Raw genomic sequence first — 25,608 nt, forward strand, 5'->3', positions numbered from 1 at the left:
AAATCTTGCCGTTACATAAAGCCGTTCATTTAATTTAGACAATTACAAACAGACTATGCGTAAAACATTACTGATTCTGGTTAAGACAAGATTTATAAGTCAAGTTGTGATTATTTGGCTTTGCATAAGCAGGTTAAGTGAGGTTATACTATAGCCTCAAAACACACGCATCTGCCGTTGCTGGTGCTGATTCCCAGATAGCACACACACCTACACAATTTAAAAAATATATTTTCCATCACAGATGTGGGCTGTGTATTGTCAAAGTTCACAGCTCAAGCATGCACATGTATGCTCACACCCCTTCTTTTTTCTGTCTCAGCCTGTGCAACTCTCTCCAACACACACAGACACCTCTTTTTCCCAAACACACATTTACACACACCCTTTTTCAGTTGTCCAAAACCAGCTGTGCTGGAAGGCTTCTCGCCTTTGTGTGGGAACAGCTGGCTGGAGAGCAATAGTCACACACTGCGCATTTTAGACGGCCCTCACACACACATACACAACACCATCTCAAATGGCCCATTGTGTGCTAATAATGAGACTTGTGTATTGCTGTGCAGCTTAAATAGGATTCCATTTTGGCCTGCGCAGTGCTAACAGGGTGAAAACTGTGTGTCTGGAGTACAACTGGCCTGTTGAAGCTGTTATTTTCCTTCGAGTCATTGCAAGTGATTGAGCTTCCTCTGGCAGTGTTTCTTCAGTATTTAGGTAGCGTTCTGAACTGGATGAAAGGGTTCACGCAGGTCAACTGAACCCTGCCCATAGCAGCTTTGCCGTGAAATCCAAACCATAGAAATTTGACTCTTCAACCTCTAGAGTGGATTATTTGTCAATAGTCACTAGGTGTTTATCTGAAGATTTTTAGAGCTTGTTTTCCTGTTGTAAATGAAGAAAATTGGGGTTATTTTGAGGGAGTATACTATAGCTACTACATGCATTTTGATCACATTGCTATTTTTGAAATTTTATATGTAGGCTACTGTTCCAAAATTTGTAAGTAAGAATTTTTTTTTATTATTATTATAAAAAAAATCAGTAATAGATTTAATTGTGATCATCATGCTACACAATATTACTGATTTTTTATCAAAAATCTTTTGTAACATTTTCAAAGTCTTTACTTTTTACTTTCAATTATTTATTGTGTCTTTGCTGAATAAACGCTTGTAAATAAATGACTGACCCTAAACTTTTTAATGGTAGTGGTGTTGATATATATTAAGAATTATAAAATGAAATAAAATCATTAAAATATGTTAATATATTTTAAATAACAAAACAGTGACTATTTTTTAGACTATTACTAAAAATTATTTGGCGAAGAGGATAAAATAGTGTATTAATACTATTTATATTTTTTTGTTAATATAATAATATAAATAGTTTGTTTTTCATGAATTACACAATAACATAAAAACATTACATATAAAATGTATTTATAATAACAAAACCGAGATATTATAAATGGTCTATATGGATAATACTGGTTTGGAAGGCTAGCTAGATATCTGGATACACTTACAGTATGTCATCTATTGTAAGCTTAAGTCTCGAGTCTCGACTTGTTGTTAGTATGACTTATCTTTTATGTAACTGAATATCTTATGCAGAAGGATTTGCCTTTTGCCCTGCAGAAAACTGAATCACCAACTTTACTCAGTCACCAGTGTCCCTTTTTGTCCCTTCCAACCCCACGTACACCCGTATCAACTATCAATGGGAAAGTCCAATACTGTCCACAACGCTGGCTTGAACCACAAGAACAAAAAGAGGAGAGCTGAGATTGGGTGGAACGGATGGGGAAGGCGGGTGCATATTTGTGGTTGACTGATTGGAGGCTGACTGGCCTCGGTCAGTGAAATCCAGTGTGTCTGTGGGTGTGGTCAGTGATTTGGCCTTTTCAATTGGTATTTTGCCTTTGGGTGTCACCATATTTTCTCTCTACTGTGTGAGAAAGTCAAGGTTCGGAAATGCAGAAGAGCACATTAATTAGAGTGGTGCGAACTTTTGACTTTTAGTGAAAAGCAAATAGTTAAAATAGCTGAAGAATATAATACCACTCTTTTCACTTACTCTATAAGCTCCCTTAGTGCTAAAGGTGATCATTTCCTGTGTTTTTTCAGGCCTGTGGTTAACATAGTTGGCCATTTTCCAGTGCTTCTTATGCTCACACCTATTTAAGCAGCTGTAAGCAAAAGTGATCCAGGTCATACTGTGCTTTAAGTTGGTCAGTGTAGCCCAGAAGATTTGATTTCATATTTCTATTTAGCCTTGTAGTTCAGGAGTTACAGCTGCTGCTGTCAGTCAGGAGAGCTTCACACAGATGACTGCAGCCAAGTTTTCATGACAGGAAATGACTTCACAGCATTTGAATCCTCTGAGAAGAGCAAAATATCCTCTGAGATGTAAACTTTGACTTCTTTGGTCGACCGGCTTCATCAGAAAGTGTATGGTTGTCTAAAGTGATCTAAAAAGTTAATTTACCAAAGGAAACTTTTATATAATTACTGTTGACAAAGAGGGAAATTATAAATGACACATCAGTGCAGCTAATTGCTAACATACATTAGCAAGGTGCATTTTCGATCATGTTGCAACAGTGTGAGCTCTGACTATCTGAGACTTGAGGATCCGTTTTTTTATATCTTTGCTGGTAATAGGAGAGAGGTCAAAGTTTAAGATTTAGCCTCAGCGTGAGAAACAGAGTAGGCAAAACAAGACAAAACAAACAAGCGGATAAGAGCATTATCCCAGAGAGAAATGTCCTGCAAGACGTCACTTCATGCAACTATAACCCCAGAGGGCCGATTAACTTCACATTGTTATTTGGTTGGCTGGATTCATTCACAATGGCTAATGACAAAATGTTAGCAAAATTGCTTTTAAAAGCAATTTGGTAATTGCCACGTGTGTCAGCTCTTCATAACACTAATGGGCTTTTCACACTAATCTTAACACTGTTTTAATGTGCAGATTACATCCAATTTTAACCCAGGCTTAAGCAGCATTTCACAGTTGTAATGTTAAAAGAAGGTTATCACCGTTTTTAACCCTGGGGTACAAGGCACTGTAAAGCCTAGAGCTAATTGGATGAACATTAGGTATGTTTACATGCACTGATTTGCATCAATGAATCCAATCCAGTTTTCGATTCTGAAAGATCTGTTTATATGAACTAAACGTTACAATTCAATTCACATATTAGTTTAAATGTGCATTACTTCTATTCTGAACACAGCTTCAGAGCATGCACAGTGCCAAGAACTGGAGAAAAGCACTGAGGTACTGTCACTGGAGCTACCGTGAATTTTTGTCATTAAAGGGTTAGTTCACCCCCCCCAAAAAAATTCTGTCAGTAATTACTCACGCTCATGTCGTTCCAACCCCGTAAGACATCGTTAAAATAATCCAAGTGACTACAGTGGCTCAACGTTAAGTTTATCAAGCGACGAGAATACTTGTTGTACGCAAAAAACAAACAAAAATAATGACTTTATTTATTCAACTATTCATTTTCTTCCGTGTGGGCCTCTGACGTGAGTTCAGGAGAGCGTCACTCATAGGCCCACACGGAAGAAAATGAATAGTTGAATAAAGCCGTTATTTTTGTTGTTTTTTGCACACAAAAAGTATTCTCGTCGCTTCTCACTAACTTTTCTGGGCCGGCAGTTGTAATTACCTAGCAGCCTATGAAGGAGTGAACCAGCTCTCAGATTTCATCGAAAATATCTTAATTTGTGTTCCGAAGATGAACGAAAGTCTTACGAGGTTGGAACAACATGAGGGTGAGTAACTAATTACTGACAGAATTTTTAGGTGAACTAACCCTTTAATTACATATTTATCATAAGAATTTTTTTTTAATTATCAAATATTTAGTAAATATTTAGATCATAAGACAAATGTGCAAGATGTAAATTAGCATACACATGCTCGTAAGACATAAAATGTGATGGCACTGCGCATGTGCGCAAGGTATTTTTGAATCCGATTGAGAAAATAGTCGGATACAAGCATTCACATGCTTAATTTTTTTAATTTTTTTACTGTGGATTGGATTATTTCAGGTCTACACCACTCCTTTCAATCCGATTGAAATATCAGTCAAGATGGATTATTTGGGGCATGTAAATGTAGCTACAATGTGAAATGCTAACCTAACATGTATGAACTATTCTTTTAAGTGTATAAAATGCTAATATGGACTAAAATAATCTAGCATGATGTTAAAAAAGGGTTTAAAATAAACTTTAAATAAGTTTTTCAAGTGTGAAAATGTCTTTATAAACATTTGGGCTGGAGTGAATCAAGCTGCAAACATGGACTGGCGTATTAATGTGCTTTAGATCAGCATCTCATTATCTGGCTCCATGTGGCTGGTTCCTCTGTTTACATTCTTTCATTTGACATTATAAAGCCATTAGTTCACATTCATTATTTTCAGGGGGAAAGACTTCAAATTTATAGCCTATCCTCTAAAGACCGTAGTCATTTCCCATGACTCACGTCCCCTGCCTCTGAAAAAAATGTTCTTCCGATATCCCTCCTGCGGTCGTATCGCCACATTATACATGTCTCGCATCTGCCGGGGGTTTTGAGTGCTTTGAGAACAAGACCAGCTTCATTGTGTAATTATTAGCAATTACTAAGTCCAAGTAGTTTGCACTTCTCAGAGCAATAAACTGATCATTGTTCCTGGCGGTCCTGTAGCTGTAGGGTTTTCGGGGGTCTCTGAAGCCTGGCAGATATTAACATGCAAAGCGTTTGTCACTGTAATTACAGACTCATTAGTTTTTTCACACTCTTTCTTGTGTCCTCTATCTTTCTGAAGATTCCATCTCCCTCAATTATTCCCATCTGGGTTCATTTTCAACACTCACGCTTCATTACCGGGAAACAGAGTGCTCGCTGTACTCTCCTCCCTCCTCTTCTCTTCACTCCTCCCTTTCTCCCTTGCTCTTTCACATCTTCTGCTGCCAGCCCGCCACCATCGCTCACACTTACTCTGACGACTGGCACACAAACACACACACACACACACACACACACACACACACACACACACACACACACACACACACATACACACCGCCTGCCGTGCTGCTCTGCCCTGGCACCTGTCACAGGATAGGCGGCACTTGGCAACCCTGAAAATGTGTTTGAAGGGTCTTTGTGGCATGTGGTTGTATATTTACTAGACACTTATTCCTGCAGTGCTAACATAAGTGCTTATTTGAAGTACTTACACTACCATTCAGAAGTTTGTGTGGGTACGATTTTTGTAATCTTTTTGAAAAAAGTATCTTATGCTCACCAATAATATTCAGCAGTCAATGTATTTGAATGTATTGTAAAATGTAATTTATTCAAAGCATCATTTCTCCAGTCTTCAGTGTCATATAATCCTTCAGAAATCATTCTAAAATGATGATTTGCTGCTCAAGAAACATTTCTTATTAGAATCAATGTTGATTTTCCTGCAGGGTCGTCAAATCACTTTTATTTTTATGGAGCTTTATACAGTTCTTATTGTTTCAAAGCAGCTTCACAATAATAAACAAGAAAGTAACAGAATTAATTATGCAAACTTCATCAAATATAATGACAATAATATTGTTTTTCAGTTTGAGTCAGATCAATGTTGATTCAGTTCAGTTCAATAGCGGTATCGATGTTGCAATTTTTTTTTCAGATGAAGACAGTAGTGTGTGCTCAATTCAGCTCAAGTTTTGTCCTCATCCAATAGTCAGTGCAGTTAAATCAGGAATATATAACATATAATAGTGTGTCAATACAAAATAAAAATCAACATAATAATGTTTTTCAAAGCATTACAAAGATACCCATCATCACTTATAATGCTTTGGCACAAACTCAAAATTGATTATTAGGCAATCTGATATGGAGCACTTGTTTCCTGGTCTAATTCATAAATCAATTGAAAATTGACATACCCACTATCAATAGCTATGTTTCCATCCAAAGTTGCAAATTTAACTTGTGCGCAAAATTGGAATATCGCATAAAACATATTCGAATGAAGCAGCGTTTCCATCCAGTGAGCCGAAGAAGACAAAATCATCACTTCCTGATAAACTGATGCTAAATGTCACTAAGAAAAATGTAATTTGCTGCAGTAGGAGAAGCCACTGTAAAAAATAATTTTGTATATTATAAATTACTTGCCTCTCAGAGCGCGCAGACGAAACGCAATAAAGTTATCTTGCTTTCAGAGGCTGATGCTGCTGTTTGGGAACACAGTCGTGTAAGACAGTTCTGGGAGACAATTATACTGAACCACTTTGACGACAGACTTTGCTCAGGCATATCAGAATGACCAAAACAGCATTTCAGACGAGATCTGTCTGCTGTTTGCTCCAGTAATACCGTCCCATTGCAAAGTCACGTCTTTTTTGATGTGCATCGGGGAATTGATTTGGTAAATGTGTTTCCATCATAGTTTATGCGCATGTTTTCTTACCCGATAAAAAGTTTATCCGACTCAATTGAGCGCATGCGTTTTTATGCGCATTTTTAGAATTTATGTGCATTTTGCCGTTTCCATCCAGCGTTTTTTTTTTATGCGAATGAGGAAAATGTGCATCAAAATAGGTGGATAGAAACATAGCTAATGACAATGTTTTGCTTGACATAAAATGATGTCACCTACCATTTTGTGGCAAAATACCATAATTACTAGAGTTTTTGCTACTACTACTGTTGAACTATAAGAAGTCAATATTGGATCTTTTTCAAACACTGTCCTAACCAGTTGAGATTTGGCAAGTTTCCAGCAAAAGGCTGTTTTCACACTAAAAGCAAAACTGGTGTGATGCCACACTATCACATGCAAAGTTTTAATGGATTTCTTTTTCTTAAATGTATCCATCATATGCTTTTTCTCTCCCTGACAGTGTTTTGAATGCTGTTGGTGGTCAGCTCTGTTCTACAGTTTATGTACTTGTCTCTGTGTACAAACAGGAGCTCTTGCTTTTGACGCTCATCTAGCCCATCTTTTGGCTGTTACTGTTAGATCCAATGCAGTAAACTGTACAGCAAATCCGGTTTTGACTTGAAAGGGGGAACCAAAAGAAGGAGCTGTCTTAATTGAGGCCTGGTTATACCTTAATGAGCTTCTGAAATCTGCACACAAAACGAGGGTCCTGTTGCCATGGCAACATAAGCCCCACTGTAAGGCAGAAGGGTAAAGCATAAGAAGGTCTGGATTATGTCACTTGAGAAAAATGTAAAGATAGAAAAGTGACCAAAGGAGCATTTTCATTGCTTATCTTGTTTTGTCAGAATAGACTAAGTCTTTAGATTTACACAAACAAAATAAGCCTTGATGGATGAAAGTACAATTAGTTTAATATGGTCTCACCAGTCATCGATCATTTAGGCAACCAAACACTGTAAAAAATGCATCTGTCCCTCACAGCCTCATTTTCACTTGTCAAATTAAACGTGTCTTGTTTTCAAGGTATATGATTGATAAGGGTTAAAATGGACTTGTTTTATCTCTCTCATGCTTTCTTCTCACTTTCTCTGCCTCTTTCATTTCACAATAGATTTAATGCTAAATCCCATTGCAGAGTTAATTTGAATGACAGTAGGTTATACTCCCCCACTTGAAATCCTCAGTCACACCCATCTCTCCTTTCTTTCTCCTTTCCTCCCCAAGCACCTCCTTTTTTTTTCCATCTTCATCCCTATTCTTTCTTTTATTCCTGTCCTTCATAATCCAGCCTCGGTTCACTCACATCTTCCCCAAAAGATGCACTGCTCAAGCTCACATGCTAGATATGGCACCACATCCAGACAGTTTGCCACTCTCTATTCATGTGTAAATGATTCAGTGCCCTGGTGTCTGGTTGTTTGAGGCTAAACTGAAGTCAAGAGGCCAGAGCATCTCTTCCAGCTTGTTAACCCCCCATATTCAATTTCATACTTCACTGCATGGAGACACACAGCGAGCTGGAGCAGTCCATTACAGAGGTCATGTGACCGGAGTGTGTCCTCTTTGCTGTGCCTTTGGACATTTTGGCTTAAAATAGAGATCATTTATGGCCTAAGATTGTATGTGTGTATAAAATATTTTTTTACATTTATATATTTGTATATTTTATACATACATTTTATATACAGTATATATATATATACATACATACACACACACACACACACACACACACACACACACACACATGATTGTAAGTATTTATCAGTAAAGTGAAGCAGGGGAAAAAGGCAATGACATGTTTGTGTTTATGTTGAGTTTTCCTTGCGTGTTTTTTCTTTTGAAGACTGTCTTGTTTGACTCCTCATAAATCATCTCAAGGCCCCAGAGACATGGCAGGCAACCTATAAATGTTCATGTGGTTACTAGTTTTATTCAAGTCAACATTGTGCAATCTTACTGAACAACCATGAGAACATTAGGTTACACTGATGAAAGTCATTTCTATTGTTCAGATCATGAAATATCTTGACAAAGTATCAATTGCACGTTTACTTTTCGTAGTGTTTATGGTCAACATGTCTCAGTTTATTGTATGAGATTAACCGCTATCGTCCATTTGGGTGAACCATTTTATACATCGTAATTTGTACAACTAGGCAGCAGTAAACCTGACATGAGCCTCTGTTTTTTTTCCAGGACAGTGACATCCAGAAGAAGATTGACTATGAGATCCGTATGCGTGAGGGTGCGTGTAAGCTGCTGGCTGCATGTTCTCAGAGGGACCAAGCCCTGGAGGCCTCCAAGAGCCTCCTCACCTGCAACGCCCGCATCATGGCCTACATGTCAGAGCTGCAGCGCATGAAGGAGGCGCAGGTCATGCAGCGGATCGCACGCAGGTCAGAGCTCACTTATGATGAATGTACTTCGGTTTGGTTCAACTTAAAGATACACTATGTAAGCAAGCAGAAGCTCCTCTGTTCTGTGTTTAAACAAAAAAAATAAAAAATTAACCAGGTGTTTCCCTGGAGGTTTGAGATTTAGCATGCTCCATGTCAACCTTTCTCACTCATTGTGACTAACTATGCCACTTCTACATGCATAGTAGCGTAGTAGCTGGAGCAACTTTTCTCAATTCACAGATATGTTGAGACAAATTTTTTATTTTTAACAAAAAACGTCACATCGTGCACCTTTAACAAAGTTTGGTTTAACTAAATTAGATGTGGAATGTTTGGGTGGCTTTGATATTTGTGGTGTTTTATAAAAGGTAAATCAGATAATAGGCCAGGTTTTTTTAGGTTAAGCATTTTTAATGATACTGTCAGCACCAGTAAATATGAAGATTTATCAAAATATGCATAGCTGATAACTACACTTTGACCATAAGTACTTCAACATACACGAATCACATGCTTATACGCTGTCTTACTAAAAATAGCTGAATGTATTTCTGAATGTATTGACTCAAAGTAGAAATAATCGGATAGCCACAAAGCACATGACTGCAGAAAATAGTGTTGAGGTCAGAAAGAGTTTAATGTGGTGAGTGTTGTCCATTTTACAGGGGTAATCTCAGCCTCTTTATCAGGATCGTCACTGTAAAGCTAGTGTCAAAGTGTTAAATGTCAATTTAAGGCAATTACTACAATGTCGTCTTTTTAGTCACATGGTTGGCTCCAGACACAACACATAAACACAAAAATTAAGCTGTGTTTAGAAAATGTTTTAAAGCTGAAGTGTGTTTGTTTTTTTTGTATCCCAGTTTATGTAACTGTAATTAGAGCATTTGTAGGTTAAAGAACTCGTTGTTCTGGCCAATACGCCTGTTGTCTTGAACTTATGTATGGATGTCAGTACATTGCTTCATTTATTTGAGCATATCAACCAACATGACACCACAACATTGGCTCAATCAATAGTATGAACTGACCAATGGCAGACAGGGGAAGTGCTCAGGAAATGGTTAGTATTTTTACAACTCCATTTGGTGACACACACTTCAGCTTGAATTATAACTGGTTTGAAGCACTTTACACATTGTGGTTTGTGTCTTATTGAGTGTTTGTGTTCAGGTCTTCTGATGCAGGTCCAATGGATGACCGATCCCCATGTAAAGGCAAAGTAGCCATTTCAGGTATGTTCGCAGAAAAGAATTCAGGCCACCGTGAATGAAATCACATAATGAAAAAAATATACACTACCGTTTAAAAGTATGGGGTAGTGTAAGATTTTATTCAGCAAGGACACTTCAAAAGTGACACAATAAATCAAAACAGTTAAGACACTTATAATTTTACAAAAGATTTGTATTTCAAATAAATGTTGTTGTTTTTTTACTTTCTATTCATCAATGAATCCTGAAAATTCATCATTCGTTCATTCATTCATTTATTCATTCACTGAAGACTGGAGGAATGATGCTAAAATTTTGCTTTGTATCACAGGAATAAATTACATTTTAAAACATATTAAAGGTATAGCGGAGGATCTTTCCAAATTTTAGATAAGACCCGCCCTCTCCACTTTTTGAAAAGTTTGATTGATTCACCAGAATGATTGACAATTAGGAGGACCAATAGTATAGGTTACCCACCAGGAAGTAAAACATCCTCCGCTATACCTTTAAAATAGAAAACATGTATTTTAAATTGTAATAATATTTCACAATAGAAATGTATTAGTGTATTTTTAGTGCTTTGGTGAGCATAAGAGACTTAGATTAGATTAGATTAGATTAGATTCAACTTTATTGTCATTACACAAGTACAGGTACAAGGCAACGAAATGCAGTTTAGGTCTAACCAGAAGTGCAATAGCAGCAAGTGCAGGATATACAGTGGTTCCATAAGTGCAGAACATGGATATGTACTGAATAAATATAGAGTTGAATACTATTATAAACAAAAATTTACAGATAGATTGTCCTATGAATATAATATACAGATAACTATTACTGTGAACAGAGTTTACAGCTAGATATGTACTGAATATAATAATATACAGATGGCTATTACTATAAACAGAATGTTTACAGATAGATATGTACTGAATATAATATACAGATGGCTGTTACTATAAACAGAATTTTACAGATAGATATGTACTATGAATATATATACAGATGGCTGTTACTATAAACAGAATGTGAGCATAATATACAGATGGCTATTACTATAAACAGAATTTAACAAATAGATATATGTATAAGTTAGGCTAATGAGCAGTATAACAATGGATTTAAAGTAGTGCAAATAAAGTTTGGACAGAAGCTATCCGAGTGAAAGTGCAGTGGAAAGTAATTGCATATTACAGTTAAGGTACGATATTGCAATGTATATATAAACAGTCGGTACTGTAAATAAACAGTCGGCAGTGCAAATTGAGCATATTCCAGTCAAGGTAGTAGTGCAAGATGCATATGTAAACAGTTGTTACTGTAATAACAGTCAGCAGTGCAAATGAACATTATAGTATTGCAGATAACAAAATGGAGGCAGGTGTGAGGAGGGAGAGGAGAGTCAATCAGTATATGAGGGGAGTGGGATCAATGAGGGTTAGAGTTTAATAAAGAGACAGCTCTGGGGAAAAAACTGACAACTGACTTACAACCCCAAACTGAATGGTAGTGTATATAACATTCTCTGTTTTTTTTTTATTTGTGTATTGTGTGTAAATCATGCAAACCAGTCTGTTTATACGGGTGTCTGAGCACTAAATCACACCCCTGCTGTTTTATATATCAGCGCCTGTGTCTCAGTCTGCTGTGGGTCTTCTTTTACGAGTCGTCCTCCCCTCCTCACTGTCTGGATCTTTTAGAGGGACCAGCCCCCCTCTTAACACCCAGTGCTATTAACTCCCAGTTCAAACTCCTTGACTGCACCCATGGCAATTTGTGTTTGAGATCTACAGTGAGAGGCCTGTTGGGGTGATACTCAGTAAATGCTGTAATTATTACGTCATCATGAAGAGGGTTATAGAGGACCTTATACCCTCACTTCACAGTCACATGCACGCTGCTGTAAACCACTCTCATATGTAGTCACTGACAGAATCTGCTGATTTTGAAGAAAAATTGTGTGCAATGGTTTTATTGGTAGCTAAACACATGATCAAATTAGATGAAATATTTAATAAACAAACACAAAAAGGGTGAGGCATTTGCAGAATGTTATCAATGAGGAGCATTCCTGTTCAGCAGAAATCTGCTTCACTTTCTGCCTCGGCAGAATCTGTGTGGGATTCCTGTTCATGTGCCATTATTCCATCACACGAATGCATCCAGACTGTTATTTAGTTCATCCCACACACATACAATCTATAATTCCTACATCCAGCCTCTCTTTTGTTTTCTGCTGTCCATAATCTGCAGTCAGTATCCTATTAATTGTTCCCTAACAGCCTCTTCCTATTAATTTAATGAAGTTCTGCTGTTATCAACAAGCTTGATTACACAGATCTTGATAGAGAGGCACATCCAGCTGGGCTTGAGCGATGAATGTGGTCTTGATGTGGTGGGTGGGCCAGTATGATAAAGGCAGCATGGCATAAAATACCAGATGTGTGTTTCGAATGTATTTTTCTGTTGATTGACATGGAGTGACAGCCAGCAATGGTTGCTCGCAGCTGTGAGTGATACTGTGTGTGTGTGTGTTATAACCTTGTGTGTTTCTCTCTGACCTCTGACTTCTCTGTTTTGCAGATCTCCGGATACCTCTTATGTGGAAAGACACAGAGTATTTTAAGAATAAAGGAGGTAACATCTGTTTTTCCTCTTCTCTTTGATATGCATAACACTTAACACATAACTCATAAATAACACTGCATGTTGTTTAATAACCCACTGAATATCACACACACTAACAATAGGGAATACTGCTGTGGTACATTGTGCATTCAGTATATGCACTACCACGATAACGAAAAACACATTTATTTATGAAGCGTTCAGGCCCAGCAAAGCCCTCTGGGTAAACAGAATATTATTACTGGCATAGGAAACATTTTCCAGACAACAGTGACTAATGTAGTTTTGCCTAAGGTGCTTAGAGCAGCTGACAGAGGTGACATTATGTTGATAAACGTGACACAGGAACCCACATGCATGTGTTATTCTCTCATGGGAAAGCTTTTATATGTGCTTTAATAGGATCATATATTTTAAAAGCCATCAACATGATTAAGGCAAGAACGTTTAGGACTGGTGGTGCCACAATTATTCATGTTCTATAATTTGTACAGGGAAAAAAAAATTACACAGATACAAATTTTGCCCTAAGCAGGGAAAAGCTGGACAGCACACACACAGGTGCAGGAGTAAGTGTTTCCTGAATGAACAGGGTTGCTTTGGGGGATTTTATAGGCACTGGGCCAAACCTGCAGCTACATTGGGGAAGACATTACAACAGGTGGGACTTCTAAGTAGAAATCATGTAAAGCAAATGTCTTTGTTTGTTTCTTCAGAGCTGCATCGGTGTGCTGTGTTCTGTCTGCTGCAGTTGGGTGGTGAGATCTTTGACACAGACATGGTGATGGTGGATCGGACGCTGACAGACATTTGCTTTGAAAACACAATTGTCTTGTGAGTGTGCATGTTTTGTTGCTTTAACTGTTTAATTGGACATTTTTAACCCATAAGGTGTTTAATCTTTGTGCAACCTTCTAATGTTTATAGTCTGTATAAACTCTACACGTGGATAAATAAAACATTTGGTTAAGCTTTATATTAGGTGTCTTTAATTACTATGCACTTACATAAAAACGTACGTACAAAGTACTTACTGTGTTCTTGTTGTATTGCAAAACACATTTGCTACTATTGAGGTGGGATATGGGTAAGGTTAGGAACAGGTTCACTGGTATGGGTAGGTTTATGTGTGGGTTAAAGGGGTTAGTTCACCCAAAAATTCTGTCATCATTTACTCACCTTTATATCGGTCCAAATCTGTAGGACTTTTGTTCATCTTCGGTAACACAAATGAAGATATTTTATTAAAATATGAGAGCTTTCTGTCCCTCTATTAACAGTCTACGCAATTACCACTTTGATGGTTTCATAAGGAGATCGTAAAACTAATCCATATGATTTGAGAAGTTTAGTCCAAATTTACTGAAGAGACACGATCACTTTATGATGAACAGATTGAATTTAGGCTTTTATTCACATATAAACATTCATCAACTCACACATCAGTTGTGGTAAGCGGAAGCTCAAGCATGTTCGCTTGACTTGAGAGAACCAATGAGGTTCAGTCTAGTGTTGAGCTTCCGCAAGAACCAGTGAGGTTCGTTCTCATGTGTTACATAGCACGTTTAAGCTTCAGCAAGAGGTTTCTCACAAGTCTTTTATGTGCTCTGATCAATATTTATGTGTGAAATAAAAGGCTAAATTCTCAGGCCTTTTAAGCTCTCAGGTTTCATTTAAAATATCTTCATTTGTTTTTCAAAGATGAAAAGTCTTATGGGTTTGGAATGACATGAGAGTGAGTAATTGATCATTTCTTCATTTTTTGGTAAACTAACCCTTTAAGGTGAAAGGGAAGGCATAACAGTGTGATTAACTAATATTAATTTGTATAACTAAATTAATTATAGCTATAATTACATGCAGTTATAATACATGCAGTTAAAATATAAGTACAATGTAAAAACACATAAGTACACAATAAGTGCACTTTATCAAATGATTCAAATGTATATTTTATTATATTTAAATGTTAGTACATAGTAATTAAAGACCAAGCATTTTTTATATGAAAAAAATATAAATCCATTAGAAGCTCATTTGGAGCACATGTTCCTGTTGGTTAATGTTTGCTCAGATACAGTAAAGGCCTCAGATTTAAACTGCTCAGAATGTGTTAAACTTTACTAGATAATTTCAGAAGTTGTAAGTACTGCTACTGTTCAAAAGTTTGGGGTCGGTAAGATTTAAGAAATCTTGAAAGAAGTCTGTTATGCTCACCAAGGCTGCATTTATTTGTTCCAAAATACAGTAAAATTGTGAAATATTATTAGTAAATCGTTTTTTATATATATATTTTGAAATGTCATTTATTGTTGTGATGGTAAATCTGAATTTTCAGCATCATTACTTCAGTCTTCAGTGTCACATGATCCTTGAGAAATCAATATGGTGGTTTGGAAAAATTGATCAAAAACATTTCTTATTATTCACTGTTGAAAACAGTTGTGCTGCTTATGTTTTTTTGGATATAATATTCCTCCAGGCTTTTTTGATGAATAGAAGGTTCAAAAGAACAGTATTTACTGGAAATGTATTGTAACATTATAAATGTCTTTACTGTCACTTTTGATCAATTTAATGCGTCCTTCCTAAATAAAAGTTCATTTCTTTATTAAAAAAAACTCTTACTGACCCCAAACTTTTTTAACGGTAGTGTATACTACTGTATATGTAAATGTAAATTTGCACCCTATTGATATCAAATGTGTGTAATAATATGACGTACATGTGCTTTATTAATGCTGTTTCCTGTGTGCAGTAATGAGGCCAGGCCTGGGTTCGAGCTGCGTGTGGAGCTGTATAGCTGTTGTTCAGAGGAGGACTACTCAGCAGGCAGCACACCGAGGAAACTGGCCAGCAAGCTGAGCTCATCTCTAGGCAGGTCAACGGGAAAGAAAATGAAGGCAGGCTTGGAGCCTGGAGCCTGCAGTCCCACCAGCAATGGAGGAGGAGCGACAATCCTGCTGCCTGTGCCCTCTGTACCGTAAGTGTACACACACACACACACACACAATGCTGCTGCCTGAACCAAAACACAAAAAGGATTGCTGTGAAATGTAGGCCAGTGATAGACTTAATGAAAAGACAATACTGTTCAATATTTTGGGGTCGGGTAGATTTTTTAAATGTTTTTGAATGTCTCTTATTCTCTCAAAGGCTGCATTTATCGGATAAAAAATACAGTAAAAACAGTAATACTGTGAAATATAAAAAAAAAAAAAAAAATTTAAAAAGTAATTTATTCATGTTATTTATTCACAATTAATTTGACTACTTCATCAGCCTATCATGTAATTAATTCAATTACGTTTGTATTTGATAGTCCTAGTTGAAATATGTTTGCATATTCCCTATTTTCTGTGTTTACAGGGGGCCCAAATATCATCTTTTGGCTCACACGACCCTCAATCTCTCTCACGTCCAGGACAGCTTCCGCACACATGACCTCACCATCACAGGAAACGGTGAGCTGCCAACTCTTTCTACCACTGCCTTTTTAAAACTGTTTTTAACTAGGAACATCTTTATTTTGAGAAGAAAAAGTCAAAATACTGTATTTATCAGGCACAAATTACAGTATTTTATCTTTCTTTTTTACTTTAGATATTAGAATGATATGTAATTTAATGACAGAATTTGATATTTTACATGATTTTGACTCTATAAGAGTGACAAAATAAGATGCTTTGTCTGATAAAGAGATTGTAATGTCTTAAGTTCGGTCATGAAGTGCTTCTGGGATTTTATTTACAACACATTTGTTTATGACATGATCATTTTCTTCACATTGCAGGTAATCAATTACAGACAGGCCTGCAAAGCACATTTGTGTGTGTGTGTGTGTTGTCGACATCTGTCAGATTTATTGTGTTATAGGGTCACGCTCATAAACTTCTCTAGATGGCCAGTCGTGGTGTGTGAAGGGCCAATAAGAGTCGCTTATAGCCGTCTTTATGTCTGAGGAGTTACTGCAGACAGTCTTACAGCCCGAGTGTGGGCTGCTCGCTCTCGCAGATGATAGTTTAGTTTGCTGTAAAATATGTACTGAAACTCTAGGGTGCAAAACATGATGTCATTTGAATTGCTTGTTTACTGGGTTTTAAAATAGTTTCTAACTTTGTAAGATCACACATTCTTTTATCATTCTCTCAAGTAGAAGTGTCATTACTGTCTGATTTTGTCTCTCTCTGTAGAGGAGTGTTCATACTGGCTGCCTCTGTATGGGAGTGTGTGTTGTCGTCTGGCCGCTCAACCTCACTGTATGACACAGCAGATGATGAGTGGCTGTCTAAGGGTGAAGGTGTGTAGGAAACACGCACTCTCAATATCATTTTTCCCCACTTCACAGTTGTCTTTGGCTAATGTTCTCCTTCCTTTCTCTTTAAGCTTGGAGGTGAGCCACAAGGCTGGACAAATGTCTATGGTGTTTTAAAAGGAACAAATCTCTTCTGTTATCATCAAAAAGAGGACATGGAGGCCAGTGTGGAGCCCGTCTTAACTATTGGTATAAACAAAGTAAGCCACATTCAGTCACTCTGGAAATTTGAATGCATGATTTAAGGGTCATTGTTCTGCTTTTGGAAATAGCATGAGATAATTCTCCATTGTGTTTTTCATCAAATAAATCTTTCAAATGGATTCTCTCTTTTTAGAAAGATGTTTCTGTTCCAAGATGTTTCATTGTGTCAGTAGTCATGAAAAGACTTTTTGTTTGGTGTGCACCGGGAGTGTATCTTTCAGTGCCCCTAGAGAGCTGCGTATCATGAGCACAAAGAGCCTGTTTTAACATCTCTGAGAGCTGCACTGTGTGACTGCACATTCCTCAGCTCTCAGGTGACTGCTGCGCACGGCAGGCGCTTTACTCGTGCTCTGCTGCCACCTACTGGTTTTAATTGAAATTATTACTAAATACTGCAAAACATGAGCTTTTTTTTACAGTACAGGTATTGCATGTCATCTGACTTAATCATAACTGCATAGTTCGTAATGTTTTACATCCTTTAGATGTCTTTAAATATCTTATGTCCTTTAAAGGAATGTAATGTAAGCTGTAATATGTAGTCAACCAGTCATTATTGCAAAATAAAATACATCAGACTGTACATTATTCTGCTTATTCTGCATACATACCAAACAAATTAGTAAATTACATTAAATTTGAGTTTAAATTATTTTATATTGTTAGAATAAATTGACCACAATCAAAAGTGATTAAAAGAAACTACATATAGTTGATATTATTATTATTATTATTATTATTATTGTGAAATATACATAAACAACTATCAAATTAGCATACTTTTATTTTGCCCTGAATTTTAATTCTTGTTCAATTTGCTGACCCTAAACTTCTGAACGATAGTTTATTTATGCATGTTGTTTTCATGTGTCTATTTCAGGAGACAAGAATAAGAGCTGCAGAGAAGGACCCTCACAGCAAGGCACAGAATATCCGTATCACTAACCAGTATGGAGGAGAGGAGGTGACACACACACTAGCAGCGGACAGCAGAGAGGACACACAACACTGGATGGAAGCATTCTGGCAACAGTTCTATGATATGAGTGAGTAAATGAACTGTCAACTTACTAAAATAAACCATATCTTGCACTGACTGGTTTATTCTAAAACCATAAGCCACAAGAAATTAACATTACGGTGCAAAAATTCATTAAAGTTGCAGTAAGCGAATTCTAAAAGAAACGCTGTGGAGAGTGAGTGAGCGAGTGAGAGAGAGAGAGTGAGATTTGAAGAAAGAGAGATGACTGAGAGACATTACAAAAGAGAAAATATCAGAAGAAAATCACTGAAAAAAAGGGTTATGATCAGGCAAGAGCTTTAAGACCTGCAATAATATTAGAAAAGCTTTCCAGAGCTGGAGAGAACTACGTGGGAAGGCCTGAAAACGGGGTTGCGTTGTTTCTGCTCCATACATGAGTAATATTGATTTTGCTATGTTTTCCAGAACCAAGATATGCTGTTGTAATGTTAGTTTTGAGTCATTGTCTGGAGCTGGTGTGCTGCTGGTGACTAACAACCAGCTCTTGCTTGTATATACTTTACTTGTGTACTGTATGTGAATTTTTTGTTCTTCCTTGTCGTTCGTTCGTCATCTTTGCTTTATTTTTCGCGAAGCATTATTTTGCTTCCCTTAAGCTATGATAATTTGCTCTTGCATTGCGTGTTCATGCATTTTAGAGATGGAGCAATGAAGAGAGTGGCGTGTTTGGGTTGATTTCAGATATCCACAGTGTTTCTCAGAAATTGCTTACTGTACCTTTAACTGTGGTAAAATCATGTTTATGTCAGTCTTTGAGTAGCAGTTTGCTGTTATGAAACTGCGAGGGCAGCAATATGCTAAAAGACACAATGCTCAGTCATATATATAAAATATATATATATATATATATATATATATATATATATTAGTTAACAGCATTAAATTATTTGTAATATATAATGTAATAGTATAATAGTAATACATTTATGAATAATAATTTAATAATTGTAATTGCAATAAATAATTCTTCTGCAAAGTAATATGGTTTATTAGCCTGATTGCAGGCTCAAAGCGCTTGCCAAAAAAGTGTGACTAAGCCACTTGCTCCCTCTACAGGCCAGTGGAGGCAGTGCTGTGACGACCTGATGAAGATCGAGCTGCCTTCACCACGCAAGCCGGCCATAGTCACGCCGAAGCAGGGCTCCCTGTACCATGAGATGGGTGAGTGCGTTCAGACACATTCACAGAGGCTGGAGGAATTTTAAGCCCTACTTTGTCACAAAATAAAGACCACCAGCACTTCAGAGCCATAACACTAGTCAGATGATGACAGAAATAATGCACAAGCAGGATTTCCTGTCATGAATAACACAGATATGTGTCTAACGATGATGTGTGGATTGAACTGCATGTCCTAGTCCTCTGTCAGAACTGAGTCTTTCTCGTAATCAGTTTCTCCTTTTAACTGCTAAATGAGAAATCTGCTGTTTCTGACAAACTGACAGTCTTTTCTCTTTCTCTGTCTTATTTTCTCTGTGGTTTCTATGTCTATCTCTTCTCTGATGTTTTCCTTTTCTTTTCTTTTTTTTCTCCTCTTTCCTTTTGTTCCTCACTATTGATTTTTCATACACTGGTTTCATGCCTTAAATTTGTAATCCAAACATCCATCCCATACATTTACCCAACCACCGTACCATTATTTGGTTACTATATAAACCCTCATTCCCCGTGCCCTCCCCACCACAACCCTGGTGCATTTTGCTGCCCTGCCCCTCCCCCTCTTCAGTGACCCCTGCATCCGGTGAGGGGCTTTTGCTGCAGGATAACGCTGTCTCTGCTGAGATCCGAGCTCTGCTCTCCTCCTATTACAATGACAGGTGAGGTAACTGTGATGAGAAGTTACCTGGCCTCTCCTTCTACCCACATAAGATGCCACTGTCCCACGTCACCCCGTGACCAACAACTTTCAAATTCTTGAAACAAGATTTCTAATACGGTTCTAACCTTTTATACATTCAATGAATAATTACTTTCATTATTTTATTTTAATTTTACTTATTTTATTTCAACAATATATTTTATTCTAAAAAGTAAAAAATATTATAATAATAAATGGAGCAATTCCAAGAGGGTCCTCACACCATCGGTGCACGGGCCCTAAAAATATAAAATGTTAAAATAAAATGAGTAAAAACCAAACTGGATAACATCAGTGCAGATTGCTGTTTTATTTTAAGAAAATTATTTATATTATTTCAATTTTATTCATTTTATTTCAATAATTTATGTTATTCTAAAAAGTGAAAAATATAATATATATTTTTTTACTTTTTAGGTATTTAAGATTTTACTTTTTACCAGTTTATTTTAATGTTTTTGATTTTTATTTGATTGTATTTTCACTTGTTGTGCACAATATATAACAAAATACTTTTATTTTATTGCTTTAATTTGTGCAATTAATTTGTTTTATAATTATTTTATTTTATTTTATTTTATATGATATTATTTTATTTTAAGCTCAGATTACATCAGATTCCAACATCTAATTGACAATATTTTGGTGTGAGAAGAAGCTCAGTGGTCAAAAGTTACAAAAACCGTCCACTTATTAAGAGCAATATGTTGGATGTTGAGGATGTTCTTGCATGAGTATGTAAATTAAGCATGTGACTGTATATAGACTGATAGTGTCGGTCCAGGAGTCTTTTTTTTTTTAGAAACAGGTTTTCATTGTGGCTCCTGTTTCTCTTCCGTCCCAGTTATTGACGCCTCTGACGACATTGGAACGGTCACTGACATCCTGGCGCGTCGTATTGAAGAGTTTGAGCTGAGGACCCAGCTCGAATCGCCACCTCACTGGATGTCCCTGTTTGCAGAAGATCCCCCGAGAACGCCCCTAAACCGTAAGCACCTGCCGCCCCACTCGCCCAGCCCTCGCCTGCACAGCCGCCAGCCCCGCAGCCCACGCTGCCACCGCACACCCGGCCTCCTCTCCTCCAACGCCAGTCTGACCTCAGACGGCGACAGTCCCGCCAGCGCCAGCCCCTGCTTCCGCCAGGCATGGTCCCCCGACACCTCTTCCTCCTCCGGTCACTTCCGCCCGCGTACCCTCTCCCTGGACGCCAAGCTCTCCACTCTGCGCTTCCGGTGCGCCTGCCAGCCGCCCACCGCCGGCTCTGTGTCTCCTCGTCCCGCTCAGACTGCTCTGTCCTGCTCCAGTTCCACTTCCAGCAGCAGCTCCAGTGAGGGCAGCAACAGTCAGGAGTCAGACCTGGGCTTCTCTAGACCGTCCAGCGCTCGCCGCAGCCTGAGGAACCTGAGAGCCAAGCTAGACCCCAGGAACTGGCTGCAGAGTCAGGTGTAGCTGTCACACTTCCTCTGGTTACTATCAGAGCCATCGTAACTTCCTGTGTCCCCCTGGAAAAAATCTGGAATACCTGAGGTCATGTTTGCTCAACATCTGTCATTGCATCCTTTTTGCATAATAACTGGGAGAGGCAACATGCTAAATTAACTTTTTCTTCTGCCTTTTAAAGGAGCTTCTACAATGGGAACTTAATATATAATACACCATGATATATATATAGCATTACACATTGTCTCTGCATGAAATGGCCATTATTTCAGACCTTTGAGTAATGTGGTGTGTTTATGTGTGAGAGATTCCTGATACAGTGGTTTTAGACTGGACTGAAGCAGTTGCCTTGGTGTTGTAAGACCTGAAAGTTTTACTTTTTGACCAGCCATCATTTCAGTGCATCGTTTTAGATTTGTGTTTTAGAAAGTGCTATTAGGCTCAACACTGTCTCAAGTATTCATCATCACAAATATTAAAGGCTGGCCATACACTACCATTCAAAAGTTTGGGGTCATGAGATATTTTTCGATTGTTTGTTTTTTGAAAGAAGTCTCTTATAATCACCAAGCCCACATTATTTTATCAAAAATGTTTATCAGAAAATGTATTTTATTCCTGTGATAGCTAAGCTGAATTTTCAACATCATTACTCCAGTCTTCAGTGTCACATGATCCTTCAGAAATCATTCTAAAATGATGATTTGCTGCATTTATTTGAAATAGAAATTTTTGTAACATATTATAAATGTCTTTACTGTCACTTTTGATCAATGTAATGCTAGATCAAAAAAAAAAATATATATATATATATATATATACATTTCAAAAGAAATCTTACTGACCCCAAACATTTAAATTGTTGTGTATTTTCAGGATCAATGAGTTTCATGGAAACACAGTATTAATAAACCTAACATGTGAAAGTTAGCTTAAAGGGATAGTTCGCCTGAAAAAGACAATTATGTCATCATTAACACCCTCATGTCATTCCAAACCTGTATTACCTTGTTTCCTCTGTGGAACATATTTTGAGAAATGTCTCATTGGTTTCTTCCATATAATGGAAGTCAATGGTAACCAAAACTGTTTGGCCACTAACATTCTTATGTAGAACACAAAATTACAGATTTTGAAGTCATGCAGGTAAATGATATAAATACATGTGAGTAAATGACAGAATTGTAAATTTTGGGTGAACTATCCTTTTACTATTAATGAATTTCACTTTATTAACAAGTGAAATTGTATTAACAATCTTAAGATCATCAACCTGCAAGTTACCAATAATTGACTTTCTTTCAAGGTGCACTCGAGTCATTTTTGTTGATGTTGTGCTAAATGGTCGCTTATGACATACAGTATACTGACATCTTGTGGTGTGGATGCAGCATCAAAAATCAATATTTTTCAGTTAGCTATGAGTAATTTCTTCTTTGGCAAAAGTGTCTAATAACAGGAGGGTTACTGAGTTAAAGGGATAGTTCACTTTGAAATTAAATTTTGGTATGTTTTAGCTTACCTCAAGGGCATCCAAGATGTAGGTGTCTTTTTTTCCGCAGTAGTTTAAATTTTGATATTTTTAGGTCAAACCGTTCTTGTCTGTCAGTCATATAATGCAGTTCTATGTCCACGTCCAAGTGATCTGAGGGCGCGTAGATATATACACTAGATGTCGCCTTGGCTACGGTTTCTTTCCAATGAACTGCAGTAGCCAAGGCGACATCTAGTGTATATATCTATGCACCAGTCTGCGCACACGTCACACAGCAGGATGCGCGCAAGCCCTCAGATCACTTGGACGTGGCTGTGTTCAAGAGGTAAAAACCATATAAATACTGTTCGTTTTCTCACACAAACCGCTCGTTTCGTGTCTTAGGCCATCAATGTGTACTTACGATGGGGAATTGTTTAATTTGGACGATGGGGAATTGTTTTAATTTGGACTCTGTGCATGCTCTTTGAGACAGTGACCATCGACCTGCATTATATGACTGACAGACCAGAACGGTTTGACCTAAAAATATCAAAATTGAAACTACTGCGGAAAAAAAGACACCTACATCTTGGATGCCCTTGAGGTAAGCTAAAACATACCAAAATTTTATTTCAAAGTGAACTATCCCTTTAAAGTGAGCACGGTAATATTGCTGGTCATGTGATCTTAACATGGCCGCCCCCATAAAGTGACCAACTCCTTATAAAATAAAATTAATATGACTGAAGTATGTGATTTTGATGCATATTTTTCAACTGTTTCACCTAAGGAAAAAATGACTGAGTGCATCTTTAACAAATAATACGTGTATAAATATCTGCTACTCTGTAAAAGTTCATAAACTTTTCTTTGCATGGCCTCAATATATATATGCAAGGTCCAGACGTCTGTATTCAGGTTTATAATGATGGGATATATAATGTGACTCCGTTTACTACCTGTGACTGTGATGACCTCAGGGTTACTGTACATACCTTATCACACTCTGCAAATGTGAACCCCTACAAGTCAGAAAAAGCTTTTTAAAAATTAGAATGCACATTAACCAGTATTCAGCACAAGCTATGAAATATGGCTGACAGTTGGAACGTTTTGGGTGCTTTGTTTTGAGCCATTGCAGAAACGGCCTGTCTGATTGAGAAGGGTTGCAAAGGCACTACTATGCAAAGCTACAACAGTTCAAAGATAATTGTGTATTGTAGATTTCGTTTACATAAGCGGTACATGCATTATTTTAAGATTTCCTTTTTCCTTGTTGGCTTGCAGGTCAGTTCTGTCCAGCACTTAATGTGCTTCTAACTGCTGAATTTGAGTGTTTCAGTGTCAGCGCATCTTCCAGATCAGATAAACTGTGTATTTGCTTGAAGACTATTATATTAGCAATATTTACAATAATGCAAGTCTAGTTGGATAACTGTTATTGTGATTTCATTAAAGCCTCAGGAGTGAAGTTACAGTCTATCTTGCCATAAAAAAATATTAAAAATACAGGTTAATAACTTTTCTGTATTGCAGAAAGCATCTACTCTAAATATTAAGCATCCAAACCTGTATTATATTTTGATCTTTCATTTGAGATGAAGATAGAGATGATAATCTGATAGAGACATGTTTTCTTTATAATGATTACGTGTAGTGTTTTACAAATTTCATAAAGTTGGATGTGCAGAAATGGCAGACTAACTTTTCCTCTTAAATTCAGAAGTAGTAGAGAAAATATTTGTCCTAGTAACTATGATGCTACAAAATTAACAGTTCTCAATCAGTCAATGGGCCACTGGCATGTATTTAAAAACTGTAAATTCATTCAAACAATAATTTTTATTGTAAAGTTTTGTAATTTTCATTTTGTGCTTTTATTAAAGTTGTGTTTTACCATATTAATTTTTGTTATAAATAAAATTATATTGACATTCTATCAGGCGAGTAAAGCTCTAACTATCCTTGTAGAGAACATCGAATGTTAACTTGGAGGTAAGTGTCATTTCAACAGGTTGTCTGCATGTCTCTGGACAAATCACTAATAGATTCATGTACAAAAACAATTTATTGTAAAAAAAAAGAAGAAAAAAAGACCTAAATTAAAGGACACCAGCCATTTTGTGTGTGTGTGTGTGTATGTGTAATTCTCTTTAATTCATGCAGTGGTGATTTTACTAGACTAAATGTTCAAGAGAGTAAACTCATTATGACCCAGTAAAATGAATCCCTTTAATTTGATCTCATGCATTACATGTTGAATATGGTTGCTTGCTGATTATGATACTCCGTGTACTGGCTGTGAAATAACTCAAAAACATTAAAGCATTATTGCAGAATGTGAATAAAACATAAACGTAATCATTTATTACAATAAGAAATTACTAACAGAGAGCATAGAGTAAATGAAATGTGTGTCAGGTGCGATGTATGATCTTCCGCATTAATACAGAAGAACTTTGTTAGTTGAAAATGTACCTATTACTGAAATCTGGTAAGACAAATTAAATGGATTAGACAGAGTCTCTCTGGGAGGAAATATATCTATGTTCATGGTCAGAG

At 37.0% G+C, this 25,608-nt stretch overlaps 1 protein-coding gene across 4 annotated transcripts in view; it reads left to right on the forward strand.

The window, feature by feature from the left end:
* rtkna (rhotekin a) overlaps positions 1-25,142 on the forward strand; it is an 87,756-nt gene extending 62,614 nt beyond the window's left edge. For 3 of the 4 annotated variants that reach the window (XM_082169343.1, XM_082169344.1, XM_082169345.1), the window contains exons 2-12: positions 8,663-8,862; positions 10,039-10,100; positions 12,666-12,719; positions 13,427-13,544; positions 15,469-15,693; positions 16,080-16,174; positions 16,904-17,010; positions 17,097-17,225; positions 18,110-18,275; positions 19,328-19,432; positions 20,974-25,142. In XM_082169343.1, coding sequence (XP_082025469.1) covers positions 8,663-8,862; positions 10,039-10,100; positions 12,666-12,719; positions 13,427-13,544; positions 15,469-15,693; positions 16,080-16,174; positions 16,904-17,010; positions 17,097-17,225; positions 18,110-18,275; positions 19,328-19,432; positions 20,974-21,578 — 1,866 coding nt within the window. In that variant the 3' untranslated portion in view covers positions 21,579-25,142. Of the gene's footprint in view, positions 1-8,662; positions 8,863-10,038; positions 10,101-12,665; positions 12,720-13,426; positions 13,545-15,468; positions 15,694-16,079; positions 16,175-16,903; positions 17,011-17,096; positions 17,226-18,109; positions 18,276-19,327; positions 19,433-19,997; positions 20,089-20,973 lie in introns of all 4 variants that reach the window. The other variant, XM_082169346.1, reaches the window with a different exon arrangement.
* Positions 25,143-25,608: the final 466 nt, after the last annotated feature.

Source organism: Leuciscus leuciscus (assembly GCF_965113295.1).
Source record: "Leuciscus leuciscus genome assembly, chromosome: 5".
In the NCBI taxonomy this organism is placed as follows: domain Eukaryota; kingdom Metazoa; phylum Chordata; class Actinopteri; order Cypriniformes; family Leuciscidae; genus Leuciscus; species Leuciscus leuciscus.